Source organism: Trichechus manatus, unplaced genomic scaffold (genome assembly GCF_000243295.1).
Source record: "Trichechus manatus latirostris isolate Lorelei unplaced genomic scaffold, TriManLat1.0 scaffold00340, whole genome shotgun sequence".
Classification (NCBI taxonomy): domain Eukaryota; kingdom Metazoa; phylum Chordata; class Mammalia; order Sirenia; family Trichechidae; genus Trichechus; species Trichechus manatus.
This window is the reverse complement of record NW_004444276.1, coordinates 613857-626701: the sequence shown is the minus strand read 5'-3', so window position 1 is coordinate 626701 and position 12845 is coordinate 613857. Positions and strand designations below refer to the sequence as shown.

Genomic DNA, 12845 nt, shown 5'->3' with positions numbered 1-12845 from the left:
GACACAAGCCTTGCCCTCAGGAAGCTAAGTGTATGTGCATCTGTGTGGAAATTTTTATTTTAAAAAAATTCTAAGAGTTGGGATCATCAGGAGACAGATTATATCTGATGATGGAAATAATTTCCTATGTGCTATCCTTTTCAATTCTGAATGACTTGAATGCTACTTCTCAAAAAAATATGGCTCAAATGTTAAACCTCCTACTGATTGGAATTGGTACTGAGGAGCTATGACTATCCCCTAATGCTCTGACAAACGGGAAATAATACTTTAAATTTCAAAGCTGAAATTAAATCTTTTCTACGAAATAAAAATCTGCGAGCTCCTTCCCAGCCCCACCTAAACTCACTTGTTTACCATTAATATACCATTTTGAAACAGTCATGGAGTTCATTATCATGTATGCTGCAAAATATCCTGTGACAATATCTTGATGTACCCACATGATTCCCTAGGTCAGGCCATTCCGTGATGTGGAACCATTGGTCTCCCTAAAGACTGTCCCACCAGATATAATCACTTCACAGGTTCATTCTGTATTCAAAATTTTTCAATTATAATGTTTATGCAGTCATTTCTGTCAGGATAACAGTAACAGGTATGAACAGCTCTTTCTGTAGTATGAAACCAACTAAAGAAGTAAGCAGACACCAAGATAGCAAAATATTTGATGCTTAAAGCCAAATGTATTCAGTTCTTTCCATGCAGCACATAATAACAAGGTATCTACGTGCTTGCTATTTCTTTTTCAAATCAACAGTATGGGGTAACATTTGAGGATCCACTCATCCTCCTCGGTGAGCCATCTTGCATCTTACGTAGGGAAAAGAAACATTCTTGTTGACCTACACACTAGCCAGTGGGGGGCGGGCTGGGAGAAGAACGTAATGTCTATTGCCTCCTTCATCATCAGCAAGTTCAAGTTAGGTCCATACTAAGTTAACTTGTCCCAACAGAAAGCTATTCGGATCTGCCAGTGCAAGGAGGAAGGCACAGGAGAACAGGAAGATGAGGACAGACTCAATGTCCTATGACGAAGCGTAGAGGCTTCTGGTTGGAAAAACACAACTAACACATTCTGATGAATGAAAGAAAAACAACCTAGAAACAATGGAAGTGAAGTTGTCCGCCTTAGGATGCCATGCCCAGCAGAAAGCCTCCAAAAAATCCCCCAGTCACAAGGACGTTCTTCTTCACAAATGATACCACCTGCAAACAGAAGACAGCACACTGGATTATTTTGCTAAGGATATGAATATTAGGAAGCACTTATACTCACTAAACCAGAATTAACAACTTTAACTCTCTAACCTGTAGGCTATGTCAAGGAGTTTGTACATTACCCAAAGGGATTCTGTGACTAGATGGGGGACAAGGAGAAGTCAAGGGTATTGCCTAAGATCTTGTCTTTAATAATGCTGTTTACTGAGCTAAGGGATCTACCTGAAATTGAATCCAGTCTCCTGTAGCTTCAGCTACTCCCTCCACACTTGCTCCTTCACATCAGCATTGAAACCCACTCAAGTCTCCCATCCGAAAAAAGCAAACAAGCAAGCAAAGAACTCATTCACCTCTCACTCTGACCTTACTTATACAACCTTCCAGATACCTTCCTCTTTCTCTTTCCCCTTTCCCTGACAAACTTCCAGAAATAACTGCTGTTGTTCAGTATCTTTACTTTCTTTCTTCATACTCATTCCTCAAATTGCTAGTTTGGCTTTCAACTCCACTATCCCAGCTAAAACTGCTCTCACCAAAGTCACCAATGACTTCCTTCTTTCCAGGTACTGAACTTAATGGTTTCCTCTCCTCCTCTGTCCCCAAACTTGCCCTTCTTCTTCAGAGACTATTCACTTGATTGTGGTAAATGTCATTTACCCAGTTACCCAAATCAGAAACCTAGGGGTCCTCCTTGCCAACTCCCTGTCCCTCACCCCTCCTTATCTGGTCTCAATGTTTAAGTCCTATCCATGCTACCAACATGCTGGCAAAGAATATGGAATATACCATGGACTGCCAAAAGAACGAACAGGTTTGTCTTGGAAGAAGTACAGCCAGAATGCTCCTAAGAACCGAACACGGTGAGACTATGTCTCACATACTTTGGACATGTTATCAGGAAGGACCAGTCCCTGGAGAAGGACATAATGCCTGGTAAAGTAGAGGGTCAGTGAAAGAGGAAGATCCTCATGGAAATGGATTGACACAGTGGTTGCAACAATGGGCTCAAGCATAATAATGACTGTGAGGATGGCGCAGGGCAGTGTTTCGTTCTGTTGTGCACTGTGTCGCTACGAGTTGGAACTGGCTCAACGACACCTAACAACAACAAGAACATGCTATCAACAAAATATCAGCCATATCCTTTCCTCCTTACTGCTATTACCTTTGTTTAGGCCCCTAAAATATTTTCTAAGTGACTGATTACCAAGTCTCCAAAATGATCTCTCTGCCCTAGTCTTCCTTACTCAGATCTCCCTTAAGTCATAAGCCTTCAGGTTCTTGTTCCTGACTAAAAGACCAGATTGTTCCTCTGCACTACTCACCCTCTAGACATCCCCTCCTCCATACAAATGTCCCTAAGTTCCTGAGGTTGGGCTAAGTGTCCCCCCAAGGTGCACACATTGGCAACTTGTATGTATCCTTCTCAGACCATTAGCTACCCTATGTTCTAATTACTGACTAGCTGTTCCCCAAATTGGGCTGTGGGCTCTTTGAGGGGAGTAACCACCCACTGTCACCCTCAGGCTTGTGACATTGCTAGGCTAATAACAGGAACACAAATATTTGTTGAATGAACAATTCTAACTCTTCTGGTTGGTTTATAACCTTGACGCGAGCATGTCAAGACCAAGCCTTAAGAGCCACTCAGTGCATGAGAACCAGGAGGGGCTATAGAGTATTTCTCTTCACTCAATCAGTCCCTTTCCCTTGTGAATTCATAGGGAGCTAACAGCAGAGCACCATCATCCTGTCCATAGCTGACTCCTCTAGTTTATTTCTCCAGAGTTCAGTGCACTGGAGGTTATTTTTTTGGGACATTTGCCATATTTCTAATGGTAACAAAGAAGTAAATAGCAAAATATATACTTTTCCTGTCCCTCCATCAAAGTGTCCCTAAATTCCCCCAAATAACCTAACCTGGCTTTATACACTAGACCAGGGGTCACAAACTACAGTCTGTGGGCCAAATCCAGCCTGCTGCCTGTTTTTTCCGGTAAGGTTTTATTGGAACACTTCCTGAGATACTGGCATGTCTACCCCATTTTTACACAAACAGAACTGTCTGCATTCTCCACACTGCACATGAAGAAAGAAGCCTCACCTCCTCGGCTTTGCTCTTGACTTCAGTAGGTATCTGGTTGCTCTTACGGATTTTCAGCTGTTCCTTGGCTTTCTTCATATCCTTCTCCACTCGCTGCCAATCAACCTTGATGTAGCCAGTATGGTTTGCAAGCTACAGTTTCAAAATAAAATGACAAGAAATGAGAAACACAGACTTGCTATTTCTTTTTGTCAGGATAAATCACTGAAATAGACTGTCAAAACCCTTCTGACTTTCCAATTTTAGAAGCATTTACCATCAAACTTTTTGTATAAAAATTTGGCCTTCGATGACTGCTGGCAGTTTTTTTGTTTTTTTTTTTTTTACCTTATGTATACCCTATATAACCACCCCAACAGACTTTTAGGTTAGTGTAAAACAATAAAATGAAAATCGGAGGAGGTGGTCAAGACGTAAGGGGAACAAGCAGACCTCAAAGCCAACACAGGATTTTCTAATGTGGTCACTGAGGAGTGAAAGTGGCTCTGAGTGTCTGAGCGACTTCATATAAGGGGTACTAGGAGAGGCAATGGAAAACACATTTAAACATACCCTTGATAAAAGCAGAGGACACAGCATTAAAACTCAGTGAAAACAATCTCATCAAGGAAGAGTGAAAAGGATACAACTGATTCAAGTATGTGGTTCTCTGACAGATTAGCATCATTCAAGAAATGAATAGAATGATTACAGCCCTCCCCATCAACATCACTGATGGTCAAGAAACTCAGACAACTGTTCACGGAGGCAGTTAGCCACACATTCCATATCCTCCTCCTATTCCTGATGCTCCTTCTTCCTCTGTTGCTCCAGATGAATAGAGACCAATTGTTGTGCCTTGGATGGCCACTTGCAAGCTTTTGAGACCCCAGGCACTACACAACAAACTAGGAGGTAGGACAGAAGCACTGAACACGTTATTAGGCCAATTAACTGAGATGTCCCATGAAACCATGACCCTAAACCTTCAAACCAAGGAACCAAATTCCAAGAGATGTTTGGCTGTATATAAGCAGCCTCAGCAGCTACTCTTTTTCTTTTTTTGTCATTGTTATAACTATATTCCACAATTTCTGCCAATTCAGCTTTCTATAGGTAAACAACTTGCTGACAGTACTCACAATAATTGGCTATGTCAGTATAGCCTTTTTACAGAGGAATTTTTGGCAGCTCCTCTCACAGCAGCTTTCTTTATAATAGGCCAAGGCTGAAAGTAACCCAAATGTCCATCAACACATGAATGAAAAATGAATTGTGTCATATTTACACAATGAAATATTACTCAGAAATAAAAAGAGCAAACTACTTATAGCAGCAACATAGCTGAATCTCCAAAACTGTATACTTAAATGAAGGTTCCAGTTGCAGGTAAAACTGATTAGGAATATTCCATCCTGTCTCTCCCACAGAACAGATCAAGAGTAAATAGCTGCAGGTAGATTGGAGACATCCAGAATTCCAGTGAGCTTGCCCACTTTTCCTCTGTTATTACCTAGCCTAGACTCAAGTCATCCCAGAAAAACATTTGACAAAATCCAATATCCACTCATAATAAAAACTTAGAAAAATAAGAACAGAGGGGAACTTCCTCAACTTGATAAAAGACATCTGCAAAAAACTTACAGCTGACATTGTACTTCATGGTGAGAGACTGAAAGCTTTCCCCCTAAGATGGGGAACAAGGCAAAGATGCCTTCTCTCCACTCCTATTCAACACGGTATTGGAAGTCATAGTGCAATAAGGCAAGAAAAAGAAATAGGAGGTATACAGACTGAAAAGGAAGAAATACAACTGTTCTTATTTGCAGACATTTGTCTATACAGAAAATGTCAAGGGATCAAAAAAACAAACAGAAGACCCCAGACCTAAAAAATTTATCAAAGTCACAGAATACAAGGTCAACACACAAAATCAATCGTTATTTCCAAATAGTAGCAATCTGAACTGGAAATGCAAAATTAAAAAAAAATGTCTTCCAATAGCCACAAAAAAATGAAATTCTAGGTAGACATCTAACAAAAACATATACATGATCTGTATACTTATACTGAAAACTAAAAATGCTGAAGAAATCAGAGAAGACATAAATAAGTGGAAAGACCTGTTGTGTTCACGGATTAGAAGACTAACATAGAAAAGATGTCCAATTCTCTCCAAAATGATCTACAGATTAATTGCAATCCCAATCAAAATCTCAGTAGGATTTTTTTTTTTACAGTAAAATTGATGTGAAAAGACAAAGGAACTAGCACAGCCAAAACAATTCTGAAAAAGAAGAACAAAGTTGGAGGAATCAACAATACCTGATTTTTAGATTTACAATAATGCTACTACAATAATCAAGACAGTGTGGTATTGGAGAAGGGACACCAACATAAATTAATGGAACAGAATACACAGAATAAAAAGATCCATACAAGTAACAACAAGCTTTTTTTAAAAAAAAAAAAAGGTGCAAAAGCAATTCAATGCATAAAAGAGAGTCTTTTCACCAAATGGTATTAGAACAATTCCACAGCCATATACAAAAAACAAACAAAAACCTCAATCTAAACCACACCTCTAATATAAAAATTAACTACAAATGGATCATAGATCTAAAATTGAAAACTGTCTTAGTTATCTAGTGCTACTATAACAGAAATACCACAGTAGATGACTTTAACAAAGAGAAATTTATCCTCTCACAGTCTAGGAGGCTAGAAGTCCAAATTCAGGGCACCAGCTCCAGAGGATGGCTCTCTCTCTCTTGGCTCTGCAGGTAGATCCTTGTCATCAATCTTCCCTTGGTCTAAGAGCTTCTCAGCACAGGGACCCTGGATCCAAAGGACACGCTCCCCTCGTTTTTCACTCTTGGTGGTAGGAGGTCCCCCTGTCTCTTTGCTGGCTTCTCTCTTATATCTCAAAAGAGACTGACTCAAGATACAACCTAATCTTGTAGATTTGAGTCCTGCCTCATTATCATAGCTGTCTCTAATCCTGCTTCATTAACATCACAGAGGTAGAATTTATAACACATAGGAAAATTACATCGGATCACAAAATGGTGGAACATCACACAATACTGGGAATCATGGCCTAGCCAAGTTGACACACATTTTTGGGGGACACAATTCAATCCATAACAAAATCTAAAACCATGAAACTTTTGTAGAAATCATGGAAGAAATACTTCAAGACCTGAGATAAGGTAAAGTGACACCAAAGTAGTATAACTATTTAAGAAACTAACTGAACTCCATCAAAATTAACAACTTAGCTCTGCAAAAGAATGTGTTCAGAGAATGAAGACAATGTAAAGACTGACAGAAAATCTAAGCAAATCACATATTTAACCAAGGACTTGAATCTAGAATATATAAAGAACTCCTGTAACTCAACAACTCTTACAAGACAAACCCAATTTAAACAACAAAGACCTGAACAGACATGTCACCAAGCACATGAAAAGATAATCAGCAGCATTAGCTGTATCATCCTGAGTGCAGTCAGAAGACAGAACTAATAAATTGATACATGAATAATCATAACATGCAAGAGTACTCTAATATGTAACCTAGGGCTGAGCATACAGATTGAGAAAAGAACGTATTATTTCAACAAGGTACCAAAAACATTCTTAAAAAAAACTCACCATTCTTAGTAAGCTAAAAATAACAGTTAACTTTCTATACCTGATAAAAAGTTATTTATCAAAGCATTCAGCAATCATTATTCTTAGTGAGAAAATTTAAAATCAAGAAGAAGACAAGTGTGGTGTCTATCACTCCTTCTATTCAACACTCTACTGGAGTTCTTAGCCAGCACAGCAGCATCAGAAAAAGAAATTAAAGCATAAGAAGTAAAAAGGAAAAAAAGTCATTGTTCACAGATGATATGGTTTTATAGAAAAAAGCCCAAAAGAATTCCAAATTATTAGAAATAAAAGGTAGATGGCTAACAGAGCAATACAAAATTATCAACTGCACTTCAACATACCTGCATGAGTTAGAATGCATAGTTTTAAAAAATGGAATCATCCATAGTAGCAACTAAAGCTATAAGGTATCTAGGAATAAAATTAAACAACAGATGTACGAGATCTATATGGAGAAAAGAATAAAGATCTACTCAAAGACCTTAAAGAAAACCTAAATAAATGGAGACACCATATTCACAGAGAACTCAATAACCTAAAAGATATTAGTTCTTCCCAAATTTATCTATATGGTTTCAGTGCAATTCCAATCAAAATTTCAACACAAATTTTAAAAAGTAAATGACAAGCCTATTCTAAAATTTAGATGGATGAGCAAAAGTACAAAAATAGCCACAGCACTCCTAAAGAATAAGGTGGAGGAACTTGCCTTACCAAATATCAAGGCTTATTATAAAAGCATTGACATAAAAATAAAAAGTTGACCAGTGGAACAGAATAGAGAAACTAAAATTAGATCCATATATACAGGGATTTTTATCTCTGGAAAAAACAACACTGTGAATTATTGGAAAAAGGAAGAATTATTTAATAAACGTGGCTGGGACAACTATTGGTACGGAAAACAAACTAGATCCCCATGTCAGAGTATGACCCCTGATCTCCCTACATCGTGCCTGCCCTTCCCTGCCCTCACGCCTCTGGTGACAGGTAATCTGAGTGATCGGTCTGCCCCTGCACATCACAGACTCCCCATGTCCCACCTCCCCTGGCAAGGAAGTATCCCTGCAGTCCTTGAATATATGACCCATGCAATACTAGAATCCCATTTTGAGGGTTTTTCCTGGAGTCACTCCCAGTACCAACTACTCCTGTCAGTCAGGGCCCCCGAACAAAACAAATGGCACACTCAGATTAAGACGCTTCTAAGAGAGATTAAGATATTCACACAGCTTGGGGCAGGGTGTAGCGGAAAGAAACTACAAGGGATAGAGCAGGCCGGTGGACTGAGGAGCAGCAGCCTTAAGCCTGAAGGGCTACTGCAACCCAGAAGGAGAGAGACGTGTGGAGGAGGCACCACCTTGCAAGAAGTCGGACTGTCTCAATACAGAGGCAGCCCTTGACAAGCCCACAGGGAGCGAGCCAGGAACATAAATACCGAATCTGGAGGGTACCGTATGTTAACTTGTTAGTAACCCATAGAATGTGGCAGAAGTGATGCTGCATGACACTCAAGGCTACGGCAGAAAAGGGGGTGCAACTTTCACCTTGTTTTAGGAACACCTGCACTTGAAGCCCTGAGGGAGCCTACCCTAGCCCTTGAGTGCAGAGACCAGCTGGAGGAGCCCTGAGACTAGGGAAAGAGAGGGAGGGAGGGACAGAGAGAGGAAAGAGAGGAGGAGAAAAAGAGGGAGGAGAGAGACCAGCGGGCCACGCGCTGTTCTTGCCTCTGCTGTACAGCTCCAGCTCTAGCCACCACCTACCTCTAACCCCAAGAGACCCGGAGCCGGAAGTGCCCACTTAACCCTCCTCATTATTTCTGACACACAGAAACTGTGAGAGATAATAAAATCATTGGTATTTTAGGCCATTAGGTTTTGGGTGAAGGAGCCCTGGTGGTGCAACAGTCAAGCACTCAGCTGCTAACCAAAGGCTGATGGTTTGAAAATACCCAGTGGCTCAGCAGGAGAAAAGGCCTGGTGATCTGTTTCTGTAAAGATTACAGCCAAGAAAACCCTCTGGGGCAGTTCTACTCTATCACTTGGGGTCACCATGTGTCGGAATCAACTTGACAACGACAGGTTTTGGGTGATTTGTTACACAGCAATGTTGCTGCTCACACGCAAGTTCAAGCTGAAGCTGAAGAAAATTAAAACAAGTCCCAAAGAGCCAAAATACCACCTTGAGTACACCCCACCAGAATTTGGAGACCATCTCAAGAACAGATTTGACACAATGAACACTAATGACCAAATGCCAGACGAGCTGTGGGAATGACATCAAAGACATCATACACGAAGAAAGTAAAAGATCATTAAAAAGACAGGAAAGAAAGAAAAGACCAAAACAGATGTCAGAAGAGACTCTGAAACTTGCTCTTGAACGCAGAGTAGCTAAAGCAGAAGGAAGAAATGATCACATAACAGAGCTGAACAGAAGATTTCAAAGGGTGGCTCAAGAAGACAAAGTATTATAATGACACGTGCAAAAACCTGGAGTAAGAAAATCAAAAGGAAAGAATATGCTCAGCATTTCTCAAGCTGAAAGAACTGAAGAAAAAATTCAAGCCTCGAGTTCATTCAAAATATTGAATGACACAGGAAGTATCATAAGAAGATGGGAGGAATACAGAGTTACTGTACCAAAAAGAATTTGTTGGCACTGAGCCATTTCAGGAGGTAGCATATGGTCAAGAACCGATGGTACTGAAGTAAGAAGTCCAAGCTGCACTGAAGGTATTGGTGACAAACAAGACTCCAGGAACTGACAGAATACCAATTAAGATGTTTTAACTAATGGAAGCAGCGCTGGAAGTGCTCATTCGTCTATGCGAAGAAAGCAACAATATGCATAGATCAATTACTGCATAAGTCTTGTAAAGGTAACTGAAGATCTACCACATCATAGGTTCACAGTTGAGTTTTATGCAACCCTAAAAGAAGGAATTGATGGAATACCAACTGAAATGTTTCAACTAATGAATGCAGCGCTAGATGTGCTCCTTCGTCTGTGCTAAGAAATTTAGAAGACAGCTACCTGGCCAACCAACTGGAAGAGATCCACATTTGTGCCCATTCCAAAGAAAGGTGATCCAAAAGAATGCGGAAATTATCGAACAATATCATTAATACCACACACAAGTAAATTTTTGCTGAAGGTAATTCAAAAATGGTTGCAGCAGTACATCAACAGGGAACTGTCAGAAATTCAAGCTGAATTCAGAAGAGGATGTGGAATGAGGGGTATCACTGCTGATGTCAGATGGATCTTGGCTGAAAGCAGAGAATATCAGGAAGGCATTTGACTGTGTGGATCATAAACAATTATGGATAACACTGCAAAGAATGGGAATTCCAGAACACTTAATCGTGCTCATGCATAACCTGTACATAGATCAAGAGGCAGTCGTTTGACCAGAACAAGGGGATACTGCATGGTTCAAGTCAGGAAAGGTGTGTGTTAGGGCTGTATTCTTTCACCACACATATTCAATCTGTATGCTGAGCAAATAATCCGAGAAGCTGGACTATATGAAGAAAAATGGGGCATCAGGATTGGAGGAAGACTCATTAACAACCTGCATTATATAATGACACAACCTTGCTTGCTGAAAGTGAAGCAAAGACTACAGCCTTCAGTATGGACTACACCTCAACATAAAGAAAACAAAAATCCTCACAACTGGACCAATAAGCAACATCACGATAAATGGAGAAAAGATTGAAGTCATCAAGGATTTCATTTTACTTGGATCCGCAATCAACACCCATGGAAGCAGCAGTCAAGAAATCAAAAGACACATTGCATTGGGCAAATCTGCTGCAAAGGACCTCTTTCAAGTGTTAAAAAGCAAAGATTTCACCTTGAGGACAAAGGCACAACTGACCCAAGCCATGGTATTTTCAATTGCCTCATATGCGTTACAAAGCTGGACAATGAATAAGGAAGACAGAAGAAGAATTGATGCCTTTGAATTATGGTGCTGGCGAAGAATACTGAATACACCATGGACTGCGAGAAGAAGGAATAAGTTTCTCTTGAAAGAAGTACAGCCAGAGTGCTTTCTGGAAGCAAGGATGACAACATTTTTGTTCACACACTTCGGACATGTTATCAGGAGGGACCAGTCCCTGGAGAAGGACATCGTGCTTGGGTAAAGTAGACAGTCAGTGAAAAAGAGGAAGACCCTCAAGGAGATGGATTGACACCATGGTTGCAACAATGAGCTCAAGCACAGCAACGATTGTGAGGATGGCACAAGACCAGGCAGTGTTTCATTCTGTTGTACATAAGGTTGCTATGAGCTGGAACTGACTCGACAGCATCTAACAACAACGATGTTGTTGTTGTTAGCTGGCATCGAGTCAATTCTGACTCACGCAGACCCCATGTGTGCAAGAGTAGAACTACTCCATAGGGTTTTCAAGGCTGTGACCTTCCGGAAGCAGATCATTAGGTCTGTCTTCCGAGGTGCCTCTGGGTGGGTTTGAACCGCTAATCTTTCGGCTAGTAGTCAAGCGTGTAACCATCCGTGACACTCAGGGACTCCTTACACAGCAATACTGTACTTTACCATCTTGCCCTGCCCTGTTAGATCCCAGCCCACTTCCCAGATGACAACTTAGCTCTAGCCAGTCACTAACCTCCTTTCTCCACATATTTAATTTTCACTCTGCCCATTCTGATATTAAATCAGAATGTCTCCGTGGGAGCAAGCATCAGCATTTTTTAAAACTCCCATGTGACTCCAATGTACAGACAAGTTTGAAAACCAGTATTATGCAATTAACACTGTGCTGGATACAATTAAATGTCAGTTTTCTTTGTTTTTGAAGAAGGCATTCCTTTTTTCTTTTTCAAGTCTCAGTTGCTAGTCTCTATTATGGCAGCCTCAGAGAATCAGTCACCACTGGTTCTGAAATAAGCTCTGGGCCAGAGAGCTAAGAGAGTGCATCTAACTGTACTATAGCAGCCTGCACTTCTCACTGACAGTTCTGGGATCAATGTTCCCTAGGTGAAAAAGATGTATATTTTAGCATATGAGAATAAATCCTATCACAGGGCACTTGCATCACATTTTCCATTTTTGCAATCACATTTGCTTAATATTTCAATTGGTCTTAAAAACCCTATAAGGGAGCTATGACAAGGAGTTATGTACTTCTGTCCCTGTTTTATAAATGAGGAAATAAAATGTGACTGGTAAGTGGTGAAGTTTGACCCACATGGATTATGCTAGCAGTTCGACTCCCCATACCACATTCCTTAATGGACAAGCAGAATTTCCAAAACACCTAGGAACATTTCACATACAGACCTGAAGGAGAAAAAATCCACCTCCCACAGCTGTTGCCGCCAACTTCCCAACTTTCTGGAATATGAAACCCGTGCACCTACAAAAATCAAACCAACATTAGACAAGTTGATGGGCTGTCAGGTATACACAAACATGCATTTCTGACAATGTTCAGATCCTACTTACCTTGGGATGAGCCATCTCCTTCCTATGCCCTACATGAAGCCAACCCCACAAAGAGCATGGCATAAGGAAATAGCAGAGGCTCTGAGCTCAGAAAGACCCTGATTTGAACCTTGGCTCCACCACTTACTTTGTGGTCTTGAACAAATCACTTAAGGTTGTGTTGTTCAAAGATGACTCTCATAGCTTGAAATGGTAGCTGTAACTTACTGTTTTCATTTAACAACATGTATTCGGGATCATCTCGCATCCGTCCATAGATATCTCAAATCATTTTTATAGCTCAAGAGTATTCCATTGTTCAATCTTTGTTGGTTACCAGGGATGGGGCGGGGGGAGAATACTAAATAGGCAATAGATAAGTGGTATCTTGGGTGAAGGGTGAGACAGTACACAATACAGG

The 12845-nt window shown here is 40.5% G+C and overlaps 1 protein-coding gene across 1 annotated transcript in view; it reads right to left on the bottom strand.

Annotated features, from left to right (window-relative positions):
* Positions 1-546: 546 nt before the first annotated feature.
* FUNDC2 (FUN14 domain containing 2) overlaps positions 547-12845 on the bottom strand; it is a 47118-nt gene continuing 34819 nt past the window's right edge. Inside the window, exons 3-5 of the mRNA XM_004390873.2 lie at positions 12281-12356; positions 3326-3457; positions 547-1209 (exon numbers count right to left, since the gene is read on the bottom strand). Coding sequence (XP_004390930.1) covers positions 1132-1209; positions 3326-3457; positions 12281-12356 — 286 coding nt within the window. The 3' untranslated portion in view covers positions 547-1131. The remainder of the gene's footprint in view (positions 1210-3325; positions 3458-12280; positions 12357-12845) is intronic.